General features: G+C 38.0%; 1 protein-coding gene across 1 annotated transcript in view; it reads right to left on the reverse strand.

Annotated features, from left to right (window-relative positions):
* Window positions 1-22970, reverse strand: part of MLIP (muscular LMNA interacting protein) — a 68247-nt gene extending 45277 nt beyond the window's left edge. Inside the window, exons 1-5 of the mRNA XM_061989181.1 lie at window positions 22947-22970; window positions 20817-20975; window positions 18464-18832; window positions 11217-12845; window positions 6557-6628 (exon numbers count right to left, since the gene is read on the reverse strand). Of these exons, the coding sequence (XP_061845165.1) occupies window positions 6557-6628; window positions 11217-12845; window positions 18464-18832; window positions 20817-20975; window positions 22947-22970 (2253 nt within the window). The remainder of the gene's footprint in view (window positions 1-6556; window positions 6629-11216; window positions 12846-18463; window positions 18833-20816; window positions 20976-22946) is intronic.
* Window positions 22971-24555: the final 1585 nt, after the last annotated feature.

The raw sequence follows: 24555 nt of genomic DNA on the forward strand, positions 1-24555 counted from the left end.
AACAATCCTGTAGAAGAGGAGGGCTCAGATAAAGAGGGCTCAGTATTACACTCAAGCACTGTGTCCTCGATCAGTTTCACTTAAGATCACATCCTCCTGGTAAACATAAAACGAAGTGATAAAATTAAGTAGACAAGCCATTCCAGTATCCACTGGGCCAGAAATGCAAAAGTAATCTGTTATAGAGAGGTGATGAGTCTGAATGCGAGTTAGGAAAAAACCAACAAATTTTAATCAGTCATGGATTCAGAACAGAAAAATTGCTAAGCTTCTCAAAAACACCCAAGAAATCAGTAAGATCATGAATATAGTAATGTAATTGTTAAGAAAAAAATACATGTTTCGGTTTTGTATTCATTTCACCAGAGCAGTGGGAGAGGGCAAACACAAGCAAGGACAAGAAACCAGTCAGAAGATACAGAGAACTCTGTCTAGAGGAACTACAGCCACATTCACAAGTGTCTGTTCAAGACAAGACTCAGGATAATTTAACTACTGAACATTCATCAGTTCTAGTAGAAATTGAGTACCCAAATATCTTTGTATTTTGAAGCCTTCATTGATTAAAGGTGAGCACCAAGGCCTGTACACTTCACAGTCCCCCTGAGATACAGCCATCATGCAGGTGCCATGCTGGAGAATGCTGCAATGATCTTCTCCCCTTCTGAACCTTTGGGAAAGGAAAATTTTAATCTTCAAAGTGATCCATCTAATCTCTTTCACTGGTGGGGTTCTTGGGGGGGTTGTTTTGTTGTTTTTTGGGTTTTTTTTAACAGCCCAAGTCTTCCAGAGGTGAGAAGAAACAAAGAGAACTAGATTTTAGGCAGGTGCCTCATCACTTCTACAAATAAAAAAAGTTCTGGTTAATCTGTTGCTAGCTTTTCAAAATGCAACTCAATTTTTTTCCCAGCAATTCCTTTTTTATATATATACATTATGTATGGAGAAAAATGTGAGATTAAAATAGTACAGCTAGCATTTCTGAACTTATTATTGGAGATATCATATGATAATATTATGATTAATTTAAAGCATTAGTGCTATCTGTTGATACTGTTGACTAGTACTATCAACAGTATTCAATCTTCACTTTCTATAATGATGGTTTAATAATATCAAAGGTGGAATATTCTCATTTAGGCCTTTAATTTTTATTAGATATGGAAAACAATAGTGAGATTACAATTTAAAAGGATAGTGCAGTTTAGAGAATGAAAAGGCAATTCTGACAGGATTGAAATGTCCAGACGAAATAACCAGTTGCTGAATCACTAATTTTTTCCCTGCAAAGGGCAGTTTTAGGGATGTGACACATATGTCCCATTGATATCAGTGATAGCTACAACCCTTCCCTCCTCTTTCCCCTAAGTTATTTGATTTTTAAAGCTGTATCAAAGCTGAAAGGATACTGGTAAACCATCTGAACAGCATCATCAATGTTTTGGTAGAAGAATGAAAGCTTTTGTCAAGACACAGAAAATATATAACATTGTTTCATCCATCAGTGAACCACATCAATAGCAGGAGAAAATAAGAAGATTGTAACTTGGATCTGACACAGCTTCCTTCTGACTGTAATGTGAAAACTCTGGCTGAGTAAAAGCCAAGAAGTTTCCTCTTTTATTTCTCTTGCATATTTTTCCTATCAATATATTTCTTTAAGTCTTTAGCATATGCAAAAAAAAAAAAAATCCTCTGTCACAGAATTTCACATAGAATGAATTTCTATAACTTATTCCTTAAAGATCCTTGCAGATGATACTGAGAAGACTTGACTACTTTTTATCTTATAAAATAATTAATACTAACGTCTCCAAGACCCTTGAAAGAAAGAGGGAGCTTATAGCCTTCCCCTGCATTGGCAGACTTGGTTATTATTACAGGTAAGCTAAATCCTTTATCACTCTATGAATGCAGAAATTATTTCCATTCTTTCTTTCCTGAAGTCTTGAGAAGCATTTTGACATGAACATATAATCTGAATGCAAGAAATTCACCTACTAAGTGCACACCAGAAGTATTTGGGGTAAACTAAAATCTTTTTTTTTTTAATCAAAATATGCTCAACAATGCATTGTTAGAAATGCTTTCTAGGACCAGAAATGTCCTGGCATGCTTGACAACAGCCAATTGTCCAACAGTTAGATCTACCATCTAAGAGTGGGAAAATAATGTCTTGTGACTTGATTCTTCATTTGCCGTGATTACTCACTATACCAATTGATGTCTGATAATACATCAGAAAAAAGTTCCCTCAAGGCAAGAATTTAAAGTTGGATCTCCAATACAGCAGATCACCGTCTTATTTCCTGACTTGCATTTCTTTATTTTAATTAAAAAAACCCACAATGAACCACTCTGGGTCTTTTCTTCTTTTTTCCCTCCACAGTAAGAATATATTACACTGCTGGCAGTCTGCTGTGTAGGTAAGGGGATGCAGGTACTAAGTCTTTGTAGTTTTCCTAGAAGTGTAATAAATGGGAAGACTGTTTCAGACTCTCTTGAATTTAGCCAAATTGTATTGTGACAAGAGAAAATATGAAGAACAGACATAAACAATAAAATCAATAATCTAAAATCTTTACTCTTTAAGACAGATTCTCCTTCCCATTCCACCAGACAACTTTGGGTGGGGAAGGGGGGAGGGCAGGGTGGGTGCAGGTGGCAGGGAGTGAGCAAGCAGCTGGCTGCAGTTAAATCCCAATAGGAATTTTAACCCAAATAGCATGCAGAAGAGATGTGTTTCTGGACAAACACAATAAATCCAAATTTTCCTGCATAGATCTTGCTGTAGACCAAAGACCACTGAATTGAGAAGGCTTTTTTTTGGTTTGTTATTCCAAGGCATCCAAAAGTTTCAAGGTTACACCTCAAATACTGCATAATTCTGAAGCTGAAGTAGGATCCGGTTTAAGAGACTGTTTATTTAAAATTAAGAATTGTTGTCATCACTATCTATTTTGACTAAAAGTTATTTTTGTAGGGATTTTAGATGCATTACTTTAAAACACTCTCAGCTTAGGGACTGAATTTTGAAATAGAATGTGGTCACATCTATATAACTGTAGAAATATACATGACTGAGGGTCAGTAGAGAGGTGACTCACCGACTCAACATTAATAAGGCCAGAAGAAACCACAGTGATCACCTAGTCTGACCTTTTCTTTAAACCACATAGCTGCCTGGAATTACAGTATGAAGTACCAGAAAAGTGTCTTGTCTTGATTTTTCAATTTCTGTGATAAAGAGCCCATTTCAGACTGTGTAATCCTTTTCTAATGGTTAATTAATTTTTTCTGTTAAACTTCTGTCTTACATCTGCATTAAACTTGCCCAGCTTCCTCTTCTAGCCAGTGGATCCTATAATCTGTGAGGCTGAAGAGCTCATTATCACAGTCTGTGGACCTGCCTCATTGCTAAGAATGTGTGGCTATGATGGCACCACTGACTGACCATAGTTACCACCACCTCACTATCGACATCTCTGCTTTCCTTACTCAGGCATTGCGAAGTTGTGCCCTTGCTTGCGAGGACACTATCTTGCCAGTCTTGCTGTCACTCAGCTCCTGGTTCACCTTCCCTGTAGCACAGCCCACTTTTGGTGGTCCCCAATACAGTCTGATCATTTTGAGTCCCTTAAAAATAAGTTTTTGCTCTTCTGGCTGTGATGGAAGTTACAACACAGTCTTCCAAGAGATATCCTGGAGTAAGGCTTTTTCTGAACAGAGTACAGGTGATGTGAGGAACACAAGTTTGCACAAACAGCTGGAAAGCATGCCAGTTATGAGATTTGATGAGATTAAACCACTTCTGGGGTTGCCAAAGTATACACATCATAGTCAATAAGCCATTCCTCTCTGCTAATGAGCACAGGTTCAAGTAACTTCATAAGAAGAAGTTGAAAAATACTGGCTGAAATCAAAGCATCCACACAGGTGTAAGAGTAAAAAAAGTTACCAGAGAAAGGAAGTTAGACACAGAAGACAATTTAGAGGCAGAGGAAGCATTGCACCTACTTCATTATCAAATATCAAGTATAATTCATACTACACATTAATTGTCACCCACATCACAGTTCTGACTAATTTTATTTTTCATAACCACTTCAATTAAGTAATATAATTACAGTAAAAAAAAAGAATGTGCATTTCCAGTTTAATCATTTATGAAACCACTTTTTTGGCACTTTAGGCAAATAATGTGTTCCTAATCATTCATAGAATCATAGAATCATAGAATGGTAGGGGTTGGAAGGGACCTTTAGAGATCATCTAGTCCAACCCCCCTGCCAGAGCAGAAGCAGGTTCACCTAGATCAGGTCGCATAGGAACATGTCCAGGTGGGTCTTGAAGATCTCCAAGGAAGGAGACTCCATAACCCCTCTGGGCAGCCTGTGCCAGGGCTCCCTCACCCTCACAGCGAAACAGTTTTTTCTTATGTTTAAGTGGAACTTTTTGTGTTCCAGCTTCATCCCATTACTCCTTGATTGTTACTATCTACTATAAGAAAAGAGGGATGTCCCAACCTCCTGACACCCACCCTTTAGATATTTACAAATGTTAATAAGATCAGCCCTCAATCTCCTCTTCTCCAGACTAAACAGCCCCAGTTCCCACAGTCTTTCCTTGTATGAAAGATGTTCCAGTCCCCTGATCATCGTGGTGGCCCTGTGCTGGACTCTCTCCAGCACTTCCCTGTCCCTCTTGAGCTGAGGAGCCCAGAACTGGACATGGGACTCCAGATGAGGCCTCACCAGGGCAGAGGGGTAGAAGAACCTCCCTCGACCTGCTGGCCACACTCTTCTTGATGCATCCCAGGATGCCATTGGCCAACTCAGTAACATTTGTGCCTTGCAGGTATTACATGCCTTCCTCCTTTGCTTAAAAAAAAAAAAACACTGGAAAACTTATTTTCCATATAGCCATTATCTTAATAAAACATCACTTATGTTGTTAAATACTTATTGTCTCAAATCTCTCTCTTCAATTCAGTGCATAAAGTTTATTCCCTATAAAGGAAGCAACGTAATTATTGTCATTGAGGTGCAATATCGCATGAGTTTCTTCCCAGTTCCCTCAATAATATTTTTGAGAATGCTTGAATATAGGTACTATAGGGCCTGTGTGTGGCATGTGATTCACATGACTCTTCATGCTTTATAAAAGAGCCATAATCCAAATGCATATCAGCTAACACAACAGGACTACCTTAGGAGCACTACAATTAGCCACTGGTATGGATCAATAGAGGATTATTGTCCACAATTCCCAAGATGAGAGAAAGTATGTTGTCAGGTCATGCTGAAAGATATTGTTTACAAAGTAAATCAGTCAAGAGCTGATCCTGAAGGCAAATCCTGTAGAAGAAAATTGATTCCTTATTAGTTTTACACGACTGTGCTTTCGCTATTAAAGGTTACTATAACGCAGCGGATAACCAAAAGTCTGTATTAAACACAGATATCTTTTGAATCGTTACTTTTCTACAGATACCAGCATTAGACTGTACAATTCAGTTTTATGTATTGGGAATAAGAAGCACATAGCTTGTGAGTCAATGCTCCAGAGAGCGTCAGCAATACCATCAAAAGAATTCCTTCTCTTCAGAAATAATGTGGTCAGATGACTGACATTAAACCACTAGTTCACATCAGGAACATGCTCTCAAAGAGATTACCCTGCTCAAAGTCACCTATCTGGCTTGATTTTAGAGTAGTGCAGTCTTAGAGTGCACAAACTGGGTGCCTTTTACATTAAGTCAACCTTGAAGTGACACTTCAGGAGTCCACCAAATTCTTCCAGCTGCGAATACGCAAACTGCACAAATACAGCTCTCGCAAAGTACATTCTGTAGTGATGTAGGATCCAATGCATCAGCTCTTCTCCTCCACAGAATCTTTTCTATTGGACCTCATTGCATGCTAGTGCAGACATAGCCCTTGTTAGTACATTCAAGATTTAAAGAATGAAAGAATCAGGTTTTATGCAAATAATCATCTTCCCTTACAGAAAAGGATTGTTATCCCAAACTATGTAATAGGAACAGATCCCCGTCCCATGCTAATTGCTGAAGTGCTCAGAGAAGTTGTTTGGGAGAATGGTAGTTAAGAGAGACCAGAGAAATGAGCCAGGACCATTCTCGCAGTTTAACAATATAGTCAAATTTGCATATCTTGGGATGTTAAATTTACTAGTATAAGCACAGATATTGAACAATCATTAATTGACCGAGACCTACTGATTAGTAGGCCCTAGAACAGTAGTGTTTCAGACATTTTCCAGTAACAAAACAAACTGAGATGTTGCCATAAATGGCAATTCCTTTAGGGCACTTTTTTTTACAGAAAATTTAGTTGCAGAAATTCAGATTCATGAAAGCTTTGATCTTCAATGGAAAGTGTTTGACCCTGAAAAATAGTTAGAATTATAATCCTGAGAAATTAGTCCCAGAGCTTATATATTACCATGTCCCCCACAGAAATGTCAGAATATGTACATAAAGTTGAATGATCTTAAACATACAATGCAATTCCCATGTCTTTGAGCAAACACTAACCTTCTGTTCCATAAGTAATGTGTTTGTAGGGATTGCTGCAAATGCCTTGTAGCTTGTCTTGATCTTGTATTGCTAAAAGGGCAAATCAGAAAGCAGGAAGAGAAATAAAACATGGAAGAGGGAGACGGAGAGAGAGAGAAGAGAGGGGAAAGGTATAACAGAATGAAAGATGATTCCAAATTGTCCTGCAGACAAGTTGCAACAATGCTGTGCTTAGGTATTACCTAGGAAAGCTATTTCTCAGAGAAAACCTGGTGCATCTGTTAAGATTTTAAAGGACTGCAATTCCTTTCCCTTTTTGAATTGAAGTAAGATGAAGTGAATTCCCTGTACCAGTTTATAACTTCCAAAGTGATTTGGACCATTCTTGAGACTGCTATCCTTAGATGAATATCAGGAGAGGCTGTGAGGCTATTTTTTCCAAGTCTGTCTGTGATTTTCTGTGATAATGCACAGCTACTTCCGCCAGTACATGCACCTCAACAACTGCTGCTGTGCTGTGTGATCCCAGACAACAGAGTCAGAGGGATTTCTGTGATTTGCTTTAATCAGACTGACTAGGATCCTTAAATGCTGAATTACTTGTGTGAGTGAATGGATCATTTAAGTTATGGCCACCGTTTTCCATCTCCTGAACAAGTAACTTTACCAGCAAAACAAGTATTTAAAAATAAGGACAGCAACTCTCACGCTCTAACAAAGCATACAGAACTGGCAATTTAAAACATACAAAATGCATGTGTTTAGGTACAAGAATTCTAAGATCAGATTAAAAAAAATCTTTTCAAATTGTTTCTATTTTACATTATAATAGTTTGCTCAGTTATTTTTAACTCTTTAGAAACCATACTTTCTACATTTTCTCTGTAATTATGGAGCTTGAATTCAGTAATTTTTAAGTGATATAGGAGATTCTTTTATACTTAGAAGAGTTTAAGACCTAGAATTCTTAATCATATGACTGCTGGAGTTTATTTTTTTAAAGAATTACATAGGAATTCACTACATTTTAAGTTATTGATTGATTATTTCTGTTATAGTCACCCGGAAATAAAGCTTCTTGTTAATCAGTTCAGGGTTTTTTAATGTACTGATATATGCAACCATACATACTGCTGACAATGAGATAACAGACTGAGCAGCACACTGTACTTTTTGTTATTCTTTTGTTACTTTTTTCTTTTCTTTCTATCTAATAAAAATCTTGATAAGAGGAGAGGGGCAAAATTTTCATTCAGATAAGAGAAACTTGTATCATTCTTGAATGTCTCTTGAAATATTGTAGGATACCACCTTTTGAATGAAGACTGACAGACATCCAATAAGTCAATAATCTAGGTGGACCTGCTTTGGCAAGGGGGTTGGACTAGATGATCTCTAAAGGTCCCTTCCAACCCCTACCATTCTGTGATTAATAATCATATTGAGTGAATAGTGTGACAGAACAGATGAATGCAATTGCCAAAACTGCCCTTTTTTAATTTTTATTTTTGTCAGAGGGTAGTAATTCATATCAGATTTAGTGATTTTAATTTGGATGCCTACCATTTAGGTACTTCAGTCAAAACTAATGCCTTTTTTAATTGTGGCATTTCTACAGGATAATTAATCTAATCCCAAAATAGATACCTAGAAAGGTAAAATAAAGTCATCCTGTAAATACATCATATTCTCCCCATCAGCTATAGTAGAATAGTCCAAACTGTGTTTGGATATCTTTCATTTCAAATGTCAAAAGTCACATGAGTTGAATCCTGTCCTTTGAACATTTAGACAGCAACACTCTACTATAAATGGCTGAAGGTTCATATATATATTTATGTATATACAAAATTGATATGCAGATAAGACATAAAATACTGCTTACTGAATTAAGATGGAAGACTAACATTCCAAATGTTAAAATGGGCATATCCACAAAATATATGCTTGTTTGCTTATAACTGATATTTAATCAAGAAAGTTAAATAATCGAACATGAAAATCAAGTGGAACATTTAATAGGCTTTTACCTATCATGAGATGGGCGTCATATATGAGAATACTCAGACCACTTTGAATTTAGTTGCGTGGTTATGTGAAATAAACAAAGACATACCAGACTATTGAAATGTGAAAGTTTCTATGTTGCTTTAATGTGCTTTATCACTTCCAGATACTACAGAACCTGTGAGCAATGTGCTGTTGTCACCAAGTCTGATATGAGTAGAAAGCCTTTAATTTGGTTTCTTTTCTATATGAATATGTTTCTAGACACATTAGTTCACATTACTTAAAATTGTTCTTCAATAATCTGGTTCATAGGAGTCTAGCAGTATTTTAAACAGCCCTAGACATTTAGGTCTGCTGGCCTGCATCATGGTCTAGTCAGAGGCAAAATAACTCCAATGCCAAACCTTGGGCAAGTATCAGCCTGGGGAGTTTTGGGAGTTATATGTCTATAGGCATAGACATATAAAAGCTCTCCATTAAAGTATACTTTTTCATAATTACTTTTCTATCATACTAATGAAAGTTTTAAGTGAATACTGGAAAGTGCATCTAATGTTGAAATTCTGATTTAGTAAGTGTTGCTTCAACAGTAGTTGAAGAAACATTAAGGTTGCAAAATTATACATGCCAAAGTCAGGCACTTCTAGATCCTGTGCTTTTCCCTTGATATTTACTTAGAGCATTCATACATGCAAAAATTTTGTCATGCATCAACAGTCTTCGGAAGGAGCAACTTGCTTTTTATGTAGAGCTGAAGTTGAGCTAATTGGTACTAAAGAGACCTAAATTCTGCTTAAAATGTCAATGTTGCCTCTCCTCAATCTCTTCCTTTTCTTCTCTGCAAATACACTGATATTTGAGGCTGGACAGTCTGGTACCATTAACACATCGGCAAAGGTCATTGAGCTATTCCATAAACTAGGTATGGAAATAAATGAGAGCAGAAGGAAATGGAGGTGTTGAATGCACACTATTATTAACTGTAAATGAAGTCTCAGACTCACACTTTAAACCCACAAGAGACCTTTCCTGCACTGAACACCCAGCTGCATTTGATTTAGAGATTTCAGATCTTTCACGTCCCCAGGGGAGCCAGTTTTGTCTGCATTATTAAAAATTGCACTAGACTAATGGTCCAAGTCTATTAAACTGGTGGACTCTCTCCTAATCTCCATGGGATGGTAAGGCAGTTTCAAAAGTCGCACCATATTGCATGATAAAGCACAATTAGCAGGAAAAAGGACAGTAGGGAAGACAGAAATAGTGTAATAATCTCTGTAAATGTAAACCCAGGTAATAGCTCTGTATGGCAAGCAGAAAATTTCCTTAGGGCCAGAGACTCTTACAATGCTCATTGCACTCACTAGAGGAAACTCCTGCAATCTGCAGGCTGAGTCGTGCCTTCCAGTTTTCTCTTGGAGGCTTTTTTTCATGGAATTTCTGCAATTTCATTTCTCTTTTTGTTTCATTAAGTAATATTGACAGGGTGTAAAGACACTGTACAGCTGTTCTTGCCACAATGATTCTTCTTGGGTTGTTTGATTTTTAAAAGAACCATGCATGACAATTACTAGTTTCTGCTGATTTAAACCTCTCAGTTTCAATTAACATTTTCCAAGCAGTGCAAGTCACCCCTGCCATGGACAAGCTGTTAGGAACACATCTGACACAACTTGATCTGGCAGACCAAGTTGTAATTTTGTGTTGTGAACAAATAAATCAATAAACTATGATAGCCTTTCAGTGATGGGCAGAGCTCAGATGTCAGCAAGCGGAGGCACATAGAAAACACAGAGTGCAGAGATAAGGTAAAAGAGGTCAGAAAGCCTTCTGCAACTCTGATGTCTTCTGCCAACTGCTGTTCCTTTTTTCGTAGCAGTTCCTTTTGCTTTTAATCTACCTGCTGCATGTTTTTCAATCACTTTTCCTTTAGTTCCCTTTCCCATTCTTTGGATTTAAGTCTAAAGTCCGACTGGTTCCCAAGCCCTCCTGCAGCAATCGCCATCATTCCTTATTTTCACTCTGCTGGGTCTCCCCTGTCTTTGGGTAGATGACAAACAGCAGGAGTGTGGCTGATCTGTTGAGTGTGAGACTTTCATATTTGCAGTAGCTCATGTTGTAGGAAGCTTGGCTTTCCCCTCCCCACCATCTTCTGTCTGACACAACAAGATCAGATAAGTACCAAATAAAGGGAAGAAGCAAGAGGTCATCCTTGTCTTTCCTTCTCTGGCTCTTGGCCACACAGACAATGTTCAGGCTGAGCTCAGACGCGCTCAGATTTACATTAGTATGGGACGTATAGAATATGTTTTATAATTGATTTTTGACACAACAATGTTCTAGGGGAGCTTCAAAAAGGAGTGCACCAACTGTGTCTTAGAGACTCGGGACACAAATCCATCTTCAATAGGATCTCCTCCCAGTTGTGACTAAAGTACTTTGTTTTTATGCTAAAAGACTCTTACAGCATCTTCCCCACGAAATAGAACATGTTGCTAGCAATTTGATATGATAGGATTTAGTCTTCACTATCAATATAAAAACCTGTTCCTTTAACCTTTTTTCCACAGCTCATTTATTTTACTGGCATTGTGCAACACAGATGTTGGGGTTTTTTTTCCCTACAGGGACAAAGAACTGTTAGAAAATAAGCATGCACCTAGAGTACCTTGGATTTGATGTTTTCACGTTCAGGAGGCAGGGAAAAGGACTGTGGTGAGGTCAGCTCTCTGGGTCTTGATGGGACTGTGCCTGGTAACTTGTCTGAGACTGGAGATCTGCACTTTAACACCGGTGAGGTGTCAGATTGCTCAGGTCTTGGAGAGGAGGAATTAGACCTATAATTTCTGTGCCGCAATGAAGAATAAAGCTGCAGTGGATGGGAATTAATACTACCAGTTTGTGGAACTGGTGGGATAGAATGAGGCCATGAGAGAGACCATTGCTTTGAGACATCTGGAGAGGTAGGAGAGGACACATTCATCTCTTGAACAGATATTTGAGATGAATCTGATTTAGATCTATAAGCTGAATGCAAAATACTTGGGGAAGGAGATGAGTGCTTTTCTCGGGTGAGGGGGGGTATGTCACTAAGATTAGTGGAAGAAAGCAGAGGATAGGATTGGCAGGTAAAGATAGGTGAGTAAGTGTGTACTCTCTGAGACTTCTGAGGTGGCTGGGACCTGGAGGCACCACACAAAAGCATTTCTGGAGAAGGAGACATAGGATGTGCAAGGGAAGAGGGTGCTGGGGCAGACAGAGGAGGCAGTGTAGACTGAAAACCTGAAGAGGCAACTGATTTTCTATGGGAGGAGACAGGGGGTGATAGAGGACTTTGGGAGTCTGGAGAAAGCATTCTGTCTGGAAGGTGTTTTTTCGGAGAAAGGGATCTCGCCCGAGGAGTGAGGTGAGGTTTGGAGTGTAAAGGCAGATGCCGAGAAGATCCTGAAAACCAAAATTCCTCTCTGCTGAGAGAATCTGGCCTTATAGGAGTGCTTGAAATGGATTTCTTGGGGGTTGAGGGAGTTGTTTGGGACTTTTGATCTATTGCAAGTGTTGAGGAACCAAGGGAACTAGGAGAAAATGTGGGACAAGAAGAAGGAGAAAGTGGTCTTCTCTGAGAAGAGCCTGATCTCAAAATAGCAGTTAAGAAGGTCAGTCTGGTTGGCAAAGGGGATTTGTCTCCTGACTTTGCTAAATTTCCTCGAGATGACATTTGTGTGCAAGGCTCATTCATACTACATATGGTTGAAGAGGAGCCATAATGAGAGGGTGGAGACAAAGGTTTAGGGCTAGGTGATAGTGAATGTGCTATTATATATACAGGGACAGGAGATAATGCATTCAATTTTTTGGAAGTACTGGAGGATAAAGACTGCTCTGAAGATCCTTGAATTTCAGCTGAACATGAAGGATTGGGTGAAGGACTTGAGCTCTTTGCTGGAACAGAAGTTTTGGTGAAGTCTCCTGTTTTGCAAACACAGCTAGGGGTATAGGGACTCAGTGTTTGCAAATTATCATGCAACCGAGGAGTGGAGTAACAACTGTCTGATGCAGAACAGGATATTTTAGACATAAGGTGAGGTGAAGTAGGGGGAGCAGACTGAAAGCAGAGAGATGAATCTTGCTTAGAAAACCCAGTTGCTGACTGCCAGTTGTTACGGGAGTCTTCCAGCGAAGAGGCTTGGTTCAGGTTAACCGTGGCATCACAGACTACTTTCTGATTAGTTGGAGAAATTAAGTGGTCAGCACGTGGTTTAGAGGAAAGATGATCAGAGATGGAAAGAGTAGAAAATAACTGGAGAAAAAAGAAAAACAGAAATGTTAGTACAGGTGGAAACTTTGGAATTGTTAAGCACCCCATACTTCAGTCCCGTGGTCATGCATATAGTCTTTCCATGAATACTGCTCTGTGGGTTAAAAGTATAGGGTTGACTTAAACTCAGCTTGAAAGATAAGGCTCTCAGGGGAGGTGACTGAGTGCAGACAAATTATGTGTTACCTTATGAGGCCTCAGTTTTGTTAACATAAACAAGGTTCCAGGTATTTTCATTTTAGGTAAAATCCAAGACAGTTGAGCCATCGGTGTCTAGAATTACATGATGCCATTCGCATTGTATAAACACAACAAAAAGTGAGAAAATTGCAATATTGTCCCATCTCACTTTACCAGTTCAGTGGAAAGCAGCCTTTCTGTAAATGAGATTCAAGTCAAGTACTCATTTTCTTATTCAGTAAACAACACCTTCTGCAGCACTGTGATATCAGGACAAGAAATTTGCTCAGAACTACTTAAATCAGACCTCCAGTTTGTTTTTCATTTTTCTCATCATTCACAGAGCAGTGCATTTGACAGTTTGCAGGCATATAAGAGTCCTTATCCGCTTCTCCATGGTCTTACAATACACTAATAGAACAGTAATGAGCTCTTTCATGAGTGCTTTTTTTCTTAGGTTATTCTAATTAGGATTTGTCGAAACTAATTAGAGCATACAAGTATATTATCAACCTTTTATACAGTTTTATGCTTCTATAGAAAGAAATTCTCTTGAAATCTTCCGAGTTATTATAACACTGAAATGAAAAACTGAGGTATATACAGTATGAATAAAACATATCAGTATGAAATAGTGAGCTAAGTGAACTGTTAAACCAAAAGGCTACAAATTATCACCTAAATTTTGACTGAGCAATTTGAAAGCAGCGAAATTGACTCTAATCCCTAAAAACTTCGTAAGAACACCTTTTTATCTGCTGTTTGATACCCTGGAAAGATTAGAATTCCATAAAAAACGATTGTACCATTCAGTTTCTACATACATGACTTGCACATGGCTATGGCTCAGTTTATGAATGATACTTTTATAACACAAATGTCTTCTCATAAAAGGACTTAGTATGATGATGCTTATGATTATTATCATGATGTAAAACAGTACTGACACATCACAAAACAAAAATAAAAAACAAATAGAACAATTTTCAAGTCAGAACACATGCTAGAAGAACTTGTGACAGAAGAGCAAGACTTAGAGGCTTTTAAGAGCTAAACTATACCTAAAATGCTAAATATGGGCTAAACATGCACTTCATAACAATATTAGCCCTTATATCATAAAATAAGTGAGCTCTTCCTGCTAAAAGATAACTTATAAATAGCAAGCCCTGTAAACGGAAAACATTTTCTGTTTAAGACACATTCAGAAAAGTCAGGAGAATGTCTTGAGTTACAGAAATAAACACCAACTGTCAGAATGCCTTTACAACCACTCTAACTTTCCCTTATTTTATATATGTTAATCTGCTACATTTTGAAGTGGGGAGACAATGGACATATACAAGACAAATATTAGAGTATAAAAATTAATATCTATCATATCATTTTACCATACATTCTATTGGATTAAGAAATTATGACTCTTGTTAAAAAGCTACTAATTAAGAATAAGAAAAAATACTAGAAATTAAGAATAATTTACCAATACTTAACCATTATGAAAGTTATATTAAATATGTGATGAAACATAAAATTATTTACCAACTTAAGAAGCAGCATGGTAATACATCTGATAATTTGGATCAGCCTCCTGAATTTAATAATGAGTTCTGAAAGTTGATCAACTATCAAAACAAAATGAAGTCTCTATATTTCAAAATAAAATAGATAAATTTCTCTTACAAAAACAATGGATTAATAGAAATGAGGAACAATTATGAAACTCCATAATGAAAGAGCAGGATGTGCAATGACTTCTAATTAGTTAAAAGTTGATAAGAAAGATTTATAAGCAGCTAGGAAAATGTTCATGGTAGCAGATGATAAATATGTTCCTGCAAGTATGATAAAGACATTTTGCAGTAGTTTTCCAGTTTGAGCACCACTTAACATTTATGTGCTGAGCTAATTAAGCCGTTACTCAAGTCTTCAGAAAAGATTTTGCTATTATATTACAGTGTTAACTATGTCTACAAATGATCACCCTTTTATTTACAGGATCAGAGAATCATAATTGGTTAGAAGTGACTTCTTGAGGTCATTCAAAACCTGCCTGGACAAGTTCCTGTGTGACCTGGTCTAAGTAGTCCTGCTCTGGCAGGGTTGTTGGACTGGATAATCCTTCGAAGTCCCTTCCAACTCTTAAGATTCTGGGATTCTGTGACCTAATCCAGCTTCCTATTCAAAACAGGGTTCCCACCAACACGAGTAGGTCAGTTGTGGCCGTGTTTCACCAAGTCTCTAAAGCCCTAACAGGGATGGCTCCAGTACCCCAGGCAACCTGTGTCTCTTGAATTTGGAGGTGAGTGACCAACAAACATGAGCATGGTTTCACAGATGTGGCCTCACCAGTGTCAGTAGGTAAGACATAGTAACTTCCCTCCATTAGTGGAATTTATTTTGCCTTTTTTATCTGTTCAGTTTCTCTACTGGTTTAAAATAATTCTGTAACTGTACTGGATTAGTGCAGAGGATGTCAGTGACCAAAGGAGATTTGTGTTCCTTTGGTCTGTGATTCAACTGCAAGCCTTTTTCTTTTCTCAGGAACACCTCAGATATGTATTTTCCAAAAATGTACAAAGTTGCAATAGGTGAAAAGGTTGCCTTAGCATAAAGGAAACAAGGAACTTGAAAGAGTTCTTGATGTCTCATAGATGAAGACCCCAGCAAATATCAAGGAGGTCATAGTCTTAGCATTGAGCCTTGCCCTGGAGACTTAAATGTCAGAGCTGAGCTGGACAGAAGGCAAATGTTCTTTCTGGTGAGATCATATTGTTTTAGGAGGGTACAAAAAAATGTTGTTACTTACACCAGCAAGGCCCTTAAAGATGTGCTGATCAGTAAGGGAAAGGGAGTGTGACAAACTAAGAGTCTAAAAGTCAAAAATCACATTTAAGAGAAGATATTGCTCCATGTAGACCTGGTCCTGAGGCCAGTTATCCATGCTTTGATCTCAGTAGAATTTTATTATTAGGAACAAATAAAATAAATTCCCTACCAAACCTGCACCCTGAGGACCATAAAGTCAGAGAGAAGCACTGGAGACTGTGGAAAGCTTGAAAAAATCTCTAGAGACAGCACAGTAAATCAGACTGTTAACTGAGACCGAATTAATATAGATGTAATTGAGAACAATTTGGTTTCTCCCAACAAGGAAGGTGCATTCTTTCTTGCCTCACCATGACAGGAATCTTGACTGATTTGTCTAGAAAATCCAAACTGGATGACATGCATTGGACAGAGGAATGTCATGTGATTCTAGCTAGAAAAGCCCTCTGGCTACTGATCTCTCCCAGTAAGTCAAGAAGTTTCTCCAAGCTGGCATTCAGGGGAGCAGATATCACCCTTATCCCAAAGGGTAGGAGTCAGTCTGTCTCTCTCTTACATGGCTAGATTCTACTAAACAAACAGCAAACTATCACCAAACTATCACCAAAACCTTCTAAATATGACCAGAAAAACAGATTTTTTTTTAAACTGATTATTTTTTCCATATTTTGAATGTAGTGTGGCATTTTCCAATGTCAATTACAGTCTTTGCACCTCAAAAATCAACAAAGGCTTCCTTTTTTATTTTCAAATGTTCTTCTGTTTTTCTTTGCTTTAAACAGTTAGAAATTAAACTTTAGCAGTCCTCTGGTTCAGTTAGACTGATTCCCTGCACAACACAATAGTCATCAATGCTAGTCCCTGTTTTTCTCACCTCTACTTATAATATTATGTTTATTTGAAAGCATATGTAATAATTCTTCAGTAGTACATGATACTAGTATTATAATCCAAAAACTGGCAAGGTAGCCCTTATATGGAATCCTTTGTACAAAGGAAATCTACCAACAGATAAATAATGCATCTATTTAATCTTTGCCTAGTTTTCCTTCATTTCTGAACTGGTGATACTTCATTAGATAGTAAGACAGAGCAATGCCTGAGGAAACTCCAAACATTCTCTTCTTACAAAACAATAGAGAAAGCTAGAGATATTTAGATAATGAAGACTGAGGAAGTACTTACAGTCTAAAAACTTGTGACTTCAGAATAATGATGAGACATGCCTTACATTACACTCTAACTCTCTCCATGTTCAGGTGAATAATTAGTAAAGCTAGATTTTCATTCTGTGCAATCTGTAATTTCTGTTACTTCACCAGGCAAATCCCTGTTTACCTGTAAAGTCATCAAGAGCTTAAGAAAGCTACACCACATGAATTTTCCTCTATAGTCTCACAAAAAATATACCTAATTTTTGTGGCAGCTTTTAAAGAAGCCACCAAAGTAAACCTGGCAGAATCTGCATACTGAACATTGCTAAAGTAAATTTCTATTTCCCTAGGACAATTATTCTTTTACAGGCTATCTCCTCTTCATAGATTTATCTATTCCTTTACACCTTTCTCAGGTAAAATTCTCACTGATTTCACTGGGAGTTTCTCAGAAGAAATGAATATTTCATAATGCTATGAATCCCACGCCAGAGTGGGTTTCTTAATCACAATTTCCTCAATCAAAAACAGACATTAAATTTTATGAAAAAATTAGTATCACAAGTATTTCAACACACGATAGGAAGTCCCATTCATTTTCAGAGACAAAATAGCATGATTCATTTTTATTTATGTTTTAAGTATTGATGAAGAATTGCCTTTCAACTGATGGAAACCCTGCTGAGTTCAAAGGAAATGTCCAAATTTATTCCATGTGAAAAGGATGTTGCTACTGGTAGTTTTCCACTGCATATACAGCCTCGAAAACTACCAGTGCTCTTTCCAAATGGGAGACATTAACGCTTCATGCAGTAAATCAGATGGATGCACTTTGAAAACTAAATTTTGCAAAGATCCTTTCTTGAATTCTCCCAGTAACAATTTACAATTTTAATAAATTGGTGAATGTGTCCTATTAAGATCAATGTAAGACAGACTGTTCATCTTCATTAATTCCTTACACCTGTACAAAGTCAGTGCAAACTAACAACCAAATAACAGTGTTTTTTATAACTTCTTTCTGTAGCATAAAGGGCTGCAGTAGGTACTGAGAAAAAAAGACACCTAGGCCTGGGAAGTCTGATGTTACTAATTCAAAGATCTACACACTCCATTGATTTCAGTGGCCTTAGCCAATTTAGACTAGCTAGAAATCTAACACCTTTTGATTAATTTGCTGTCATGATGAGCTGCTCTTAAAGGAAAGAACAATAGATCTGCACTACCTGCTCCATCTACTCACCATAGTCATAGAGAGAGACAGAAAGGCAGAAGGGATGAGACAAATCCTTAGAGTCCCAACATTACAGGAACAGCTAACAAAAATTCTGATTAAAGAAAAAAATTGCCTAAGCTACTTTATGAATTTATTCTGCGTTTATATCCTGAAAGCTTTGGAAAGCAAAAGCTAGCTCTAGAGTTTAAAGAGCAGGTTACCTGATGTTTTTGCAGATCAGCAGTGCTGTGGGAAAGCACAGCACCTGTACCATGCCCATCACCAGGAGCTTTCCCTGCCCCAGTGCCAGGGGAAACATGGGGCATAGCCAGCAGCTGAGCACTGATGGGACCATAGCCATTGGAAGGCCGATGAACGTTGTTAGAAGCAGTGGCCACTTCATCTTCATCACCCGAGTCCGTAATCAGGATAAACTCAGCCTTAAAAAGGTCATTCTCCTGCATTTCTCCTTTGCTTGAGTTACACCTCAGGGACTGGAAAGCCTTTTGTGTGCTGTCTGTATAGACAGTGGACACACAGTCTTGCCTGGCTTCTCTCTTTAAGGATAGCTCATCACAGGCGGTGTTAGACTGCAAAAGATACAAGGGAATTTATCTCAATTAGCTGCATTTTATCTGTGTTCCCAAAAAAGTGAAGGAATTTTGATCTGCAGCAGCAGCTAGCACTGTGCTACCAAAAGTGCAGAGGGCAAATGAAGAATTTGGATGTGGGATTTGCAGCAGAAGCCAGGTCCCAAAAGGCCCTCCCCAAACCAGCCCTCTGGCCCATGCTGCAGGGGCTGCCTTCCCAGCTACTGGCAGAGCAACAGGGGACTCAGAGCCTGGAGCTGGGGCTGTCAGGGGAACCTAGAAGGAGGGTGCAGTCAAGCCGAATGAGCTGTCAGACCAGACTATGCTAGCCACGATGGGAAGGCATCCCTATGGCGGGATCCACGGGAGCAGACAATGCTCCTCAGAGGAGTCGGATCAACAAATCTGGGACAAAACCTATACATATTAATGAAGAGACAAAGGCCTTTAAGACAAGGCTTTCTCTGAAGAGTGCAGACAAAGAATCTGAGGTCAGAGAGCTTTGCTGTATGTTCAAGCTTCTCAGCAAAGGCCACAATTGTTTGTGTTTTCTGCAATTTCCACTTCCAGTATGTAACTTCGCAGGCACTCTTCAGAGAAAGGGAATAGTGCAAGCTGGATGTACAACACACATATCACTGAATCATTCACTATTGGAACTACTATGATAAATCATATTTCTCTTGAAGGAGTAATCAGATAAAATAACAGAAATATTGTATAATGCAAGAGAAAGACAGTAGATGGGGCTCATATTTGAACCTAGCTTGAGGAATACAGTAATTACAAATTTCCACTTCACTTGCAGCTCCACGAGTTCCTGGATCTCAGTTCATTAAATAAAAAATTGGACCATAAAGGGAGATATCACCAGTATGAGTTTAGAGGTGTTATTTTCTCTACCTGACTTTGGTCAGTTTTTTTTAAATATTGTTCAAGTGCTACACATTTTAGAAAAGGGAATAATCACTGCTATAAAGGCCTTAGTACTGCATCATCTTCCAGGAAAATTTTCTCTGCCTACAGAGAAATACAAGGAGTCAGATGTCAAGAAGACCTGATTCCGCTTTACTCAGGATGTTACTTACAGCAGAACCAATATTGACTGGCTGTAAATGAGTTAAATATTCTGAGGATAATATTCCAGTGCATATCTCTCCAAATGTGTTCATCTTCTGCCCAGACCTAATGCTTTTTCAGATATATAGGGCAGTGAAAACGCTGGAGCATATTCAAGTCAGAGTGCTGTGAACTCCTGTGAAAAGCTTATTATGTAGAAGAGCACCTAGAGCTGCAGCCCCAGCAATGTCCCAGAGAAGGAGCTGTTACACAAGACCAGAATCATCATAAGCATTAATATTAACCTGAGGTTTGCAGTTGCCTTTCAGGCAGCATGGAATAAAATGAATGTCGTGGAATAGGAAAGGAAGAACAAAAACTGTGGACTGGCTAAAGGAAAGAGTACTAGGAACGTTGTGCTGCTGACTTCATCACAGGAAACCACGGGGACAAGCTTGCAGAAACAAAAGCAAGCTTCCACTTCAATGAGTTACTACACAGCTATGTAAAGAGATTGGCACGTTCACTGGAAACCACAGCACTGGCATTTTTCAGGATCCAGTGACCAACTCTTCATTGATTCCCACGTGATAACCTTTTTCACACACTACCCTTGCTCCTGTGAAGATCAGGGAGGAATCTCCCCTCGTCTGCCAAGACTATATCCTCGTATGACTGACAGGACAGTATCAAGATGTGCAAGTGTTTCCTTGCAATATAAATTCTGCCAAAGGCAAAACAGGCTGTGGAACAGACATCAACCTTCTCTTGCACAACACGTCTGCATCTCTGGTAGGCTTGCTAATTAAAACCAAGCACATGCCAAGAAACAGTTCAAGGGAAAGAGCTTCAGTTCAGTGATTCTCAGGATAAAATTTTCTATATCTTTCAAAAGAGTGGAAAAAATAGTGCAAAAAAATTCTACCTTATTTATAATTTCTTGATTGGTCAGATCCTTTGGTTCCTCTGGAATTGTTACTAGGAACTGAGAAACATCCACAACCTCAAAATGAGTTGGAAGTCGCCCAATAGATGGTACAAATGTGAAGGTCAATGGTTTGGTTCCAGATTCTTGAGAAATGACCTACAAAAAACATAGTTAGTTCAACTTTTTTATCCAAATACAGATTGTTTTCATCAGAGTTGAAATAACATGAATTAATTAAACTACATCATTTACAAGTCTTTTATTAACTATACCAGTCACTGGGGAGGTCATTGTGTATTAAGATCTTTTTAAACAAAATACTGTCTTGATTATACCCACCAATATCTCATATATTGTAGTGATGTGGTACAGTAGACAGGAGAAAATTTGTGTGATAACTTGTTATTCTTTCCATTTTCCATACCAGAATCAGACAACTGTATTCAATTCATTTCAAGGTAGTTTTCATCTTTGTTTAGCTCCAATTTAGTAGAACAACAATGTAATTATACCACTGTATCTGTACATATTATAGCCCCTACAGTATTTGCATAACAGCTTAAAACAAATTGGAAAATCCTTTGCTCTGAAAAAAAAAGCAAAACATGTTTATGTTTCCTAACACAAATGCAGAAAATTCTGAAGATCTGGGATAAATTCTGCTCCAAGAGAAGGATCTTTTCCCATTTTTTTTGAGCCATTCAGCCACATACACCAACTAATTGTATGCTTATTTTTCCCTCCGCACCTTGCATTCTCACTGGAATTGTGCATGTAGGGCCTGAAGGCACTAAAGAGAAGAGAGACTATGAGCTAAGTATTCAATTTTATCACAGTTCTCTCCCATCACTTCCATTTCTTTCACAGGAGATACTGGGCAGGAAACAGAAATCCACACAGCTGTAAAATTTTCAGTTGCTTTGCCAGATATAAGGGAGGGGAACTGCAAAGGCCTTGTCAGGGTAAACAGAGGGAACTGCATCCTAAACCATTCAACCTGATATGTCAACCTTTCCACTACTTGGTTATGTAAAAAGTCCTTCACTCTTCAATACTATGGAATGTACAGCGTTTCCCTTGGTTTATCATCTGATTTAAAGTTTACGACAGTTAATTGTGTTTTCAATTAATTCCAATATGCAGAGCCTTGAACTGTATTGAATCACATAGTAAAACAAGAATATTGCTTTGGCTCTCTTTTTTGGATTGCTTGTTTAAAGTGAAACAAATTGGAGAGTTATGGCTCTCATTATGCTTCTTCCTAATTTGCATCCATAAGCAAGTAACAATTACAGAACAGAGTGGAATTATGGAATACATTCACATGAGTCAATCTTTTCATGGCTGGAATATTAACAACAATAGACACAGAATTCCAGTTTATAAAAAATAAATATCTAAAAAATATTAGTTACTTCTATCGACAGCTCTCTTCTGGAGGGCTTGGACAAAATAGGAGCAGGTTATTATACAAACACTGCCAACTGCCTTTTTCTCTACAATTTAGGAGAACTCTGCTCTCTCAGACACCCAGAATAAATTTCTATGTGTACACCTTAAATTCTGAAAGAATAAGATGTTTTTATATTTGAAAGTAAAAAATCTGAATAAATGGTAGGCATCTCAGTTCTGAGATCAGGCCTTTATTTTCACAAACTCTCATGAGTAGGTCTCGTTACGCTTCAGGCTTGTTACCCAGTTAAGGTGTGCATTGCAAGGGTGCAAGGACAAAATGGTGTCCTGCTTTCCACCCATCTCCACTTCATACAAGTGGCCAAGCACCAGAGTAGATGATCCATGGCCTGAATCAGTAGCAAAAGATTGAGAAATGCTCCATGACACTAGGAGCTCTGGATGTTACATGAGGAAGAAACAACATAACTCTCATTCTTTCAAGCAGCCAGGCTACCTAAGTCGGATCATTGCTTCTCAGAAACATATTTTTAAAATATTAATAGGTGGCATATTAAACAGTCCTTGCTCCTGATACAAATCCAGAGAGTAACATCACTGCACAAGGACATACTCACTAGCAAGCAGCTGTCAGTCCTGACAGCGCAGACATGGATGGGGATTCCAGCTGAGCACCTGTTGCACACAAATGTGCTCTTCAAGGAGCAGGATTACCTGCAAACAGGCAGGAGCACCCATCACGATAGCAGTGATTTCTGTACAGCTCACACTATCCATTACAGTCTTACAGAGAACCTGAGTCTCCAATGAATTCTGCTGTAGATGGCCTTTGCTTTCCTGCAGATCAGTAGCTGTGCTTTCATTTTCTAGTTAGGAAATGCAGTTAGAGGCTCTGGCTACCTCAGTCACCCTTGTGACTAACATTTTCCCCTTGTACCTCACCCTCTTGTCATGTTCTTGTTTGACACTTCAGAGCAGCTGTTCTGTATGAGTGGGTTTATTGGAACATAAAATATTCCTTAAAGTGGGAAAAGGAAGAAAGATAAAAAGTATGCACAAGAAAAAGGAGGAAAGAGAAAAAGTGTGCGAATAGCAAGATCATATAGAATCATAGAATGGTAAGGGTTGGAAGATCCCTTCCAACCCCCTGCCAAAGCAGGTCCACCTAGATCAGGTCACACAGGAACGTGTCCAGATGGGTTTTGAAGACCTCATACAAACAGATTTCTAGAAAATTCCAATCAAGTATAGCAGCATTGCCAAACACATAGTACTCTTTCTGCATATTTGTAATGAGGGATTTTTTTAAAAAAAGTATTAAAAAACCCCACAACAAAAAAAGCACCAAGTTATGAAGCTCCAGACTATTGCCTAGTAATGTGGAGATCTTGTCAGCGCCTAATTCTGTACCATGTGTTGCTCTGCACTTCCAAACTCATTGCTTAAGTAGAAAAATTAAAGAATGAATGAAGAAAACTTTGTTATATTTAGCCTAAATACCTTGTAGAATTAACCAACAAAATTGCCTGAAACTTAAAACTAAGAGTGGAAAACACATATAAAGATGTGCAAGCTAGAACATTTTTTGGTGTTGAAGGTGCCATTAAAGTATGACATTATTTCTACTCCTCTAGCATATTTCGGTTTTCCTGGACTTTAGAAAATATAAACCACCAAATTAAATCAGTGTATTTCAGAATGTTTTAAGTTGCCAGATACATGTAAGACAGTGTTCAGGAATGTGCTCCTCTCAGATTCACTCATAGCAAGTGAGAAACATGAACTTCTAGTAGGCAAAACTGGCCATGAAACCTAGGTTACATCACAGAAACCTGGACAATGAGCAAGTATCACAAGACTGGTCAGAAAATACAAACATTTCCACTAGGGAAAACAAAAGAGGAAAAGCATTGCTTGAAAATATCATTTGAGTCATTGTTTTGTTTTACAGATTTCAAAAAATAAGTACAAATACTTTGACATTTTAAAATTGAAATTTTAATTGGACAAAGTGAAGCAAAGAGAACCATTGTTTACTTTTCCTTTGTTTTTTAAGGTGGATAAAATATATTTGCACCTTTTTCATATATTTACCTCGTTTACTATATCTCTTCTATCCTTGATCTATATCTGTTTCTATCCTTGAAGAACTGAAAGAAATTTACAGGCTCGGTTCTCAGCATCTAATTACATCCATTAATAGCCACTCTGACATGTAGAGGTAAATAATAAATAACCTTAAAATTCAAATACGTATAAAAGTATATATACAACTTTCTTGCAGGTTATCATCTTGTCTCCTTAAGCAGTAGTGACAGAAGAA

The sequence above is a fragment of the Colius striatus genome, chromosome 2 (assembly GCF_028858725.1).
Source record: "Colius striatus isolate bColStr4 chromosome 2, bColStr4.1.hap1, whole genome shotgun sequence".
NCBI classification, from domain to species: Eukaryota; Metazoa; Chordata; class Aves; order Coliiformes; family Coliidae; genus Colius; species Colius striatus.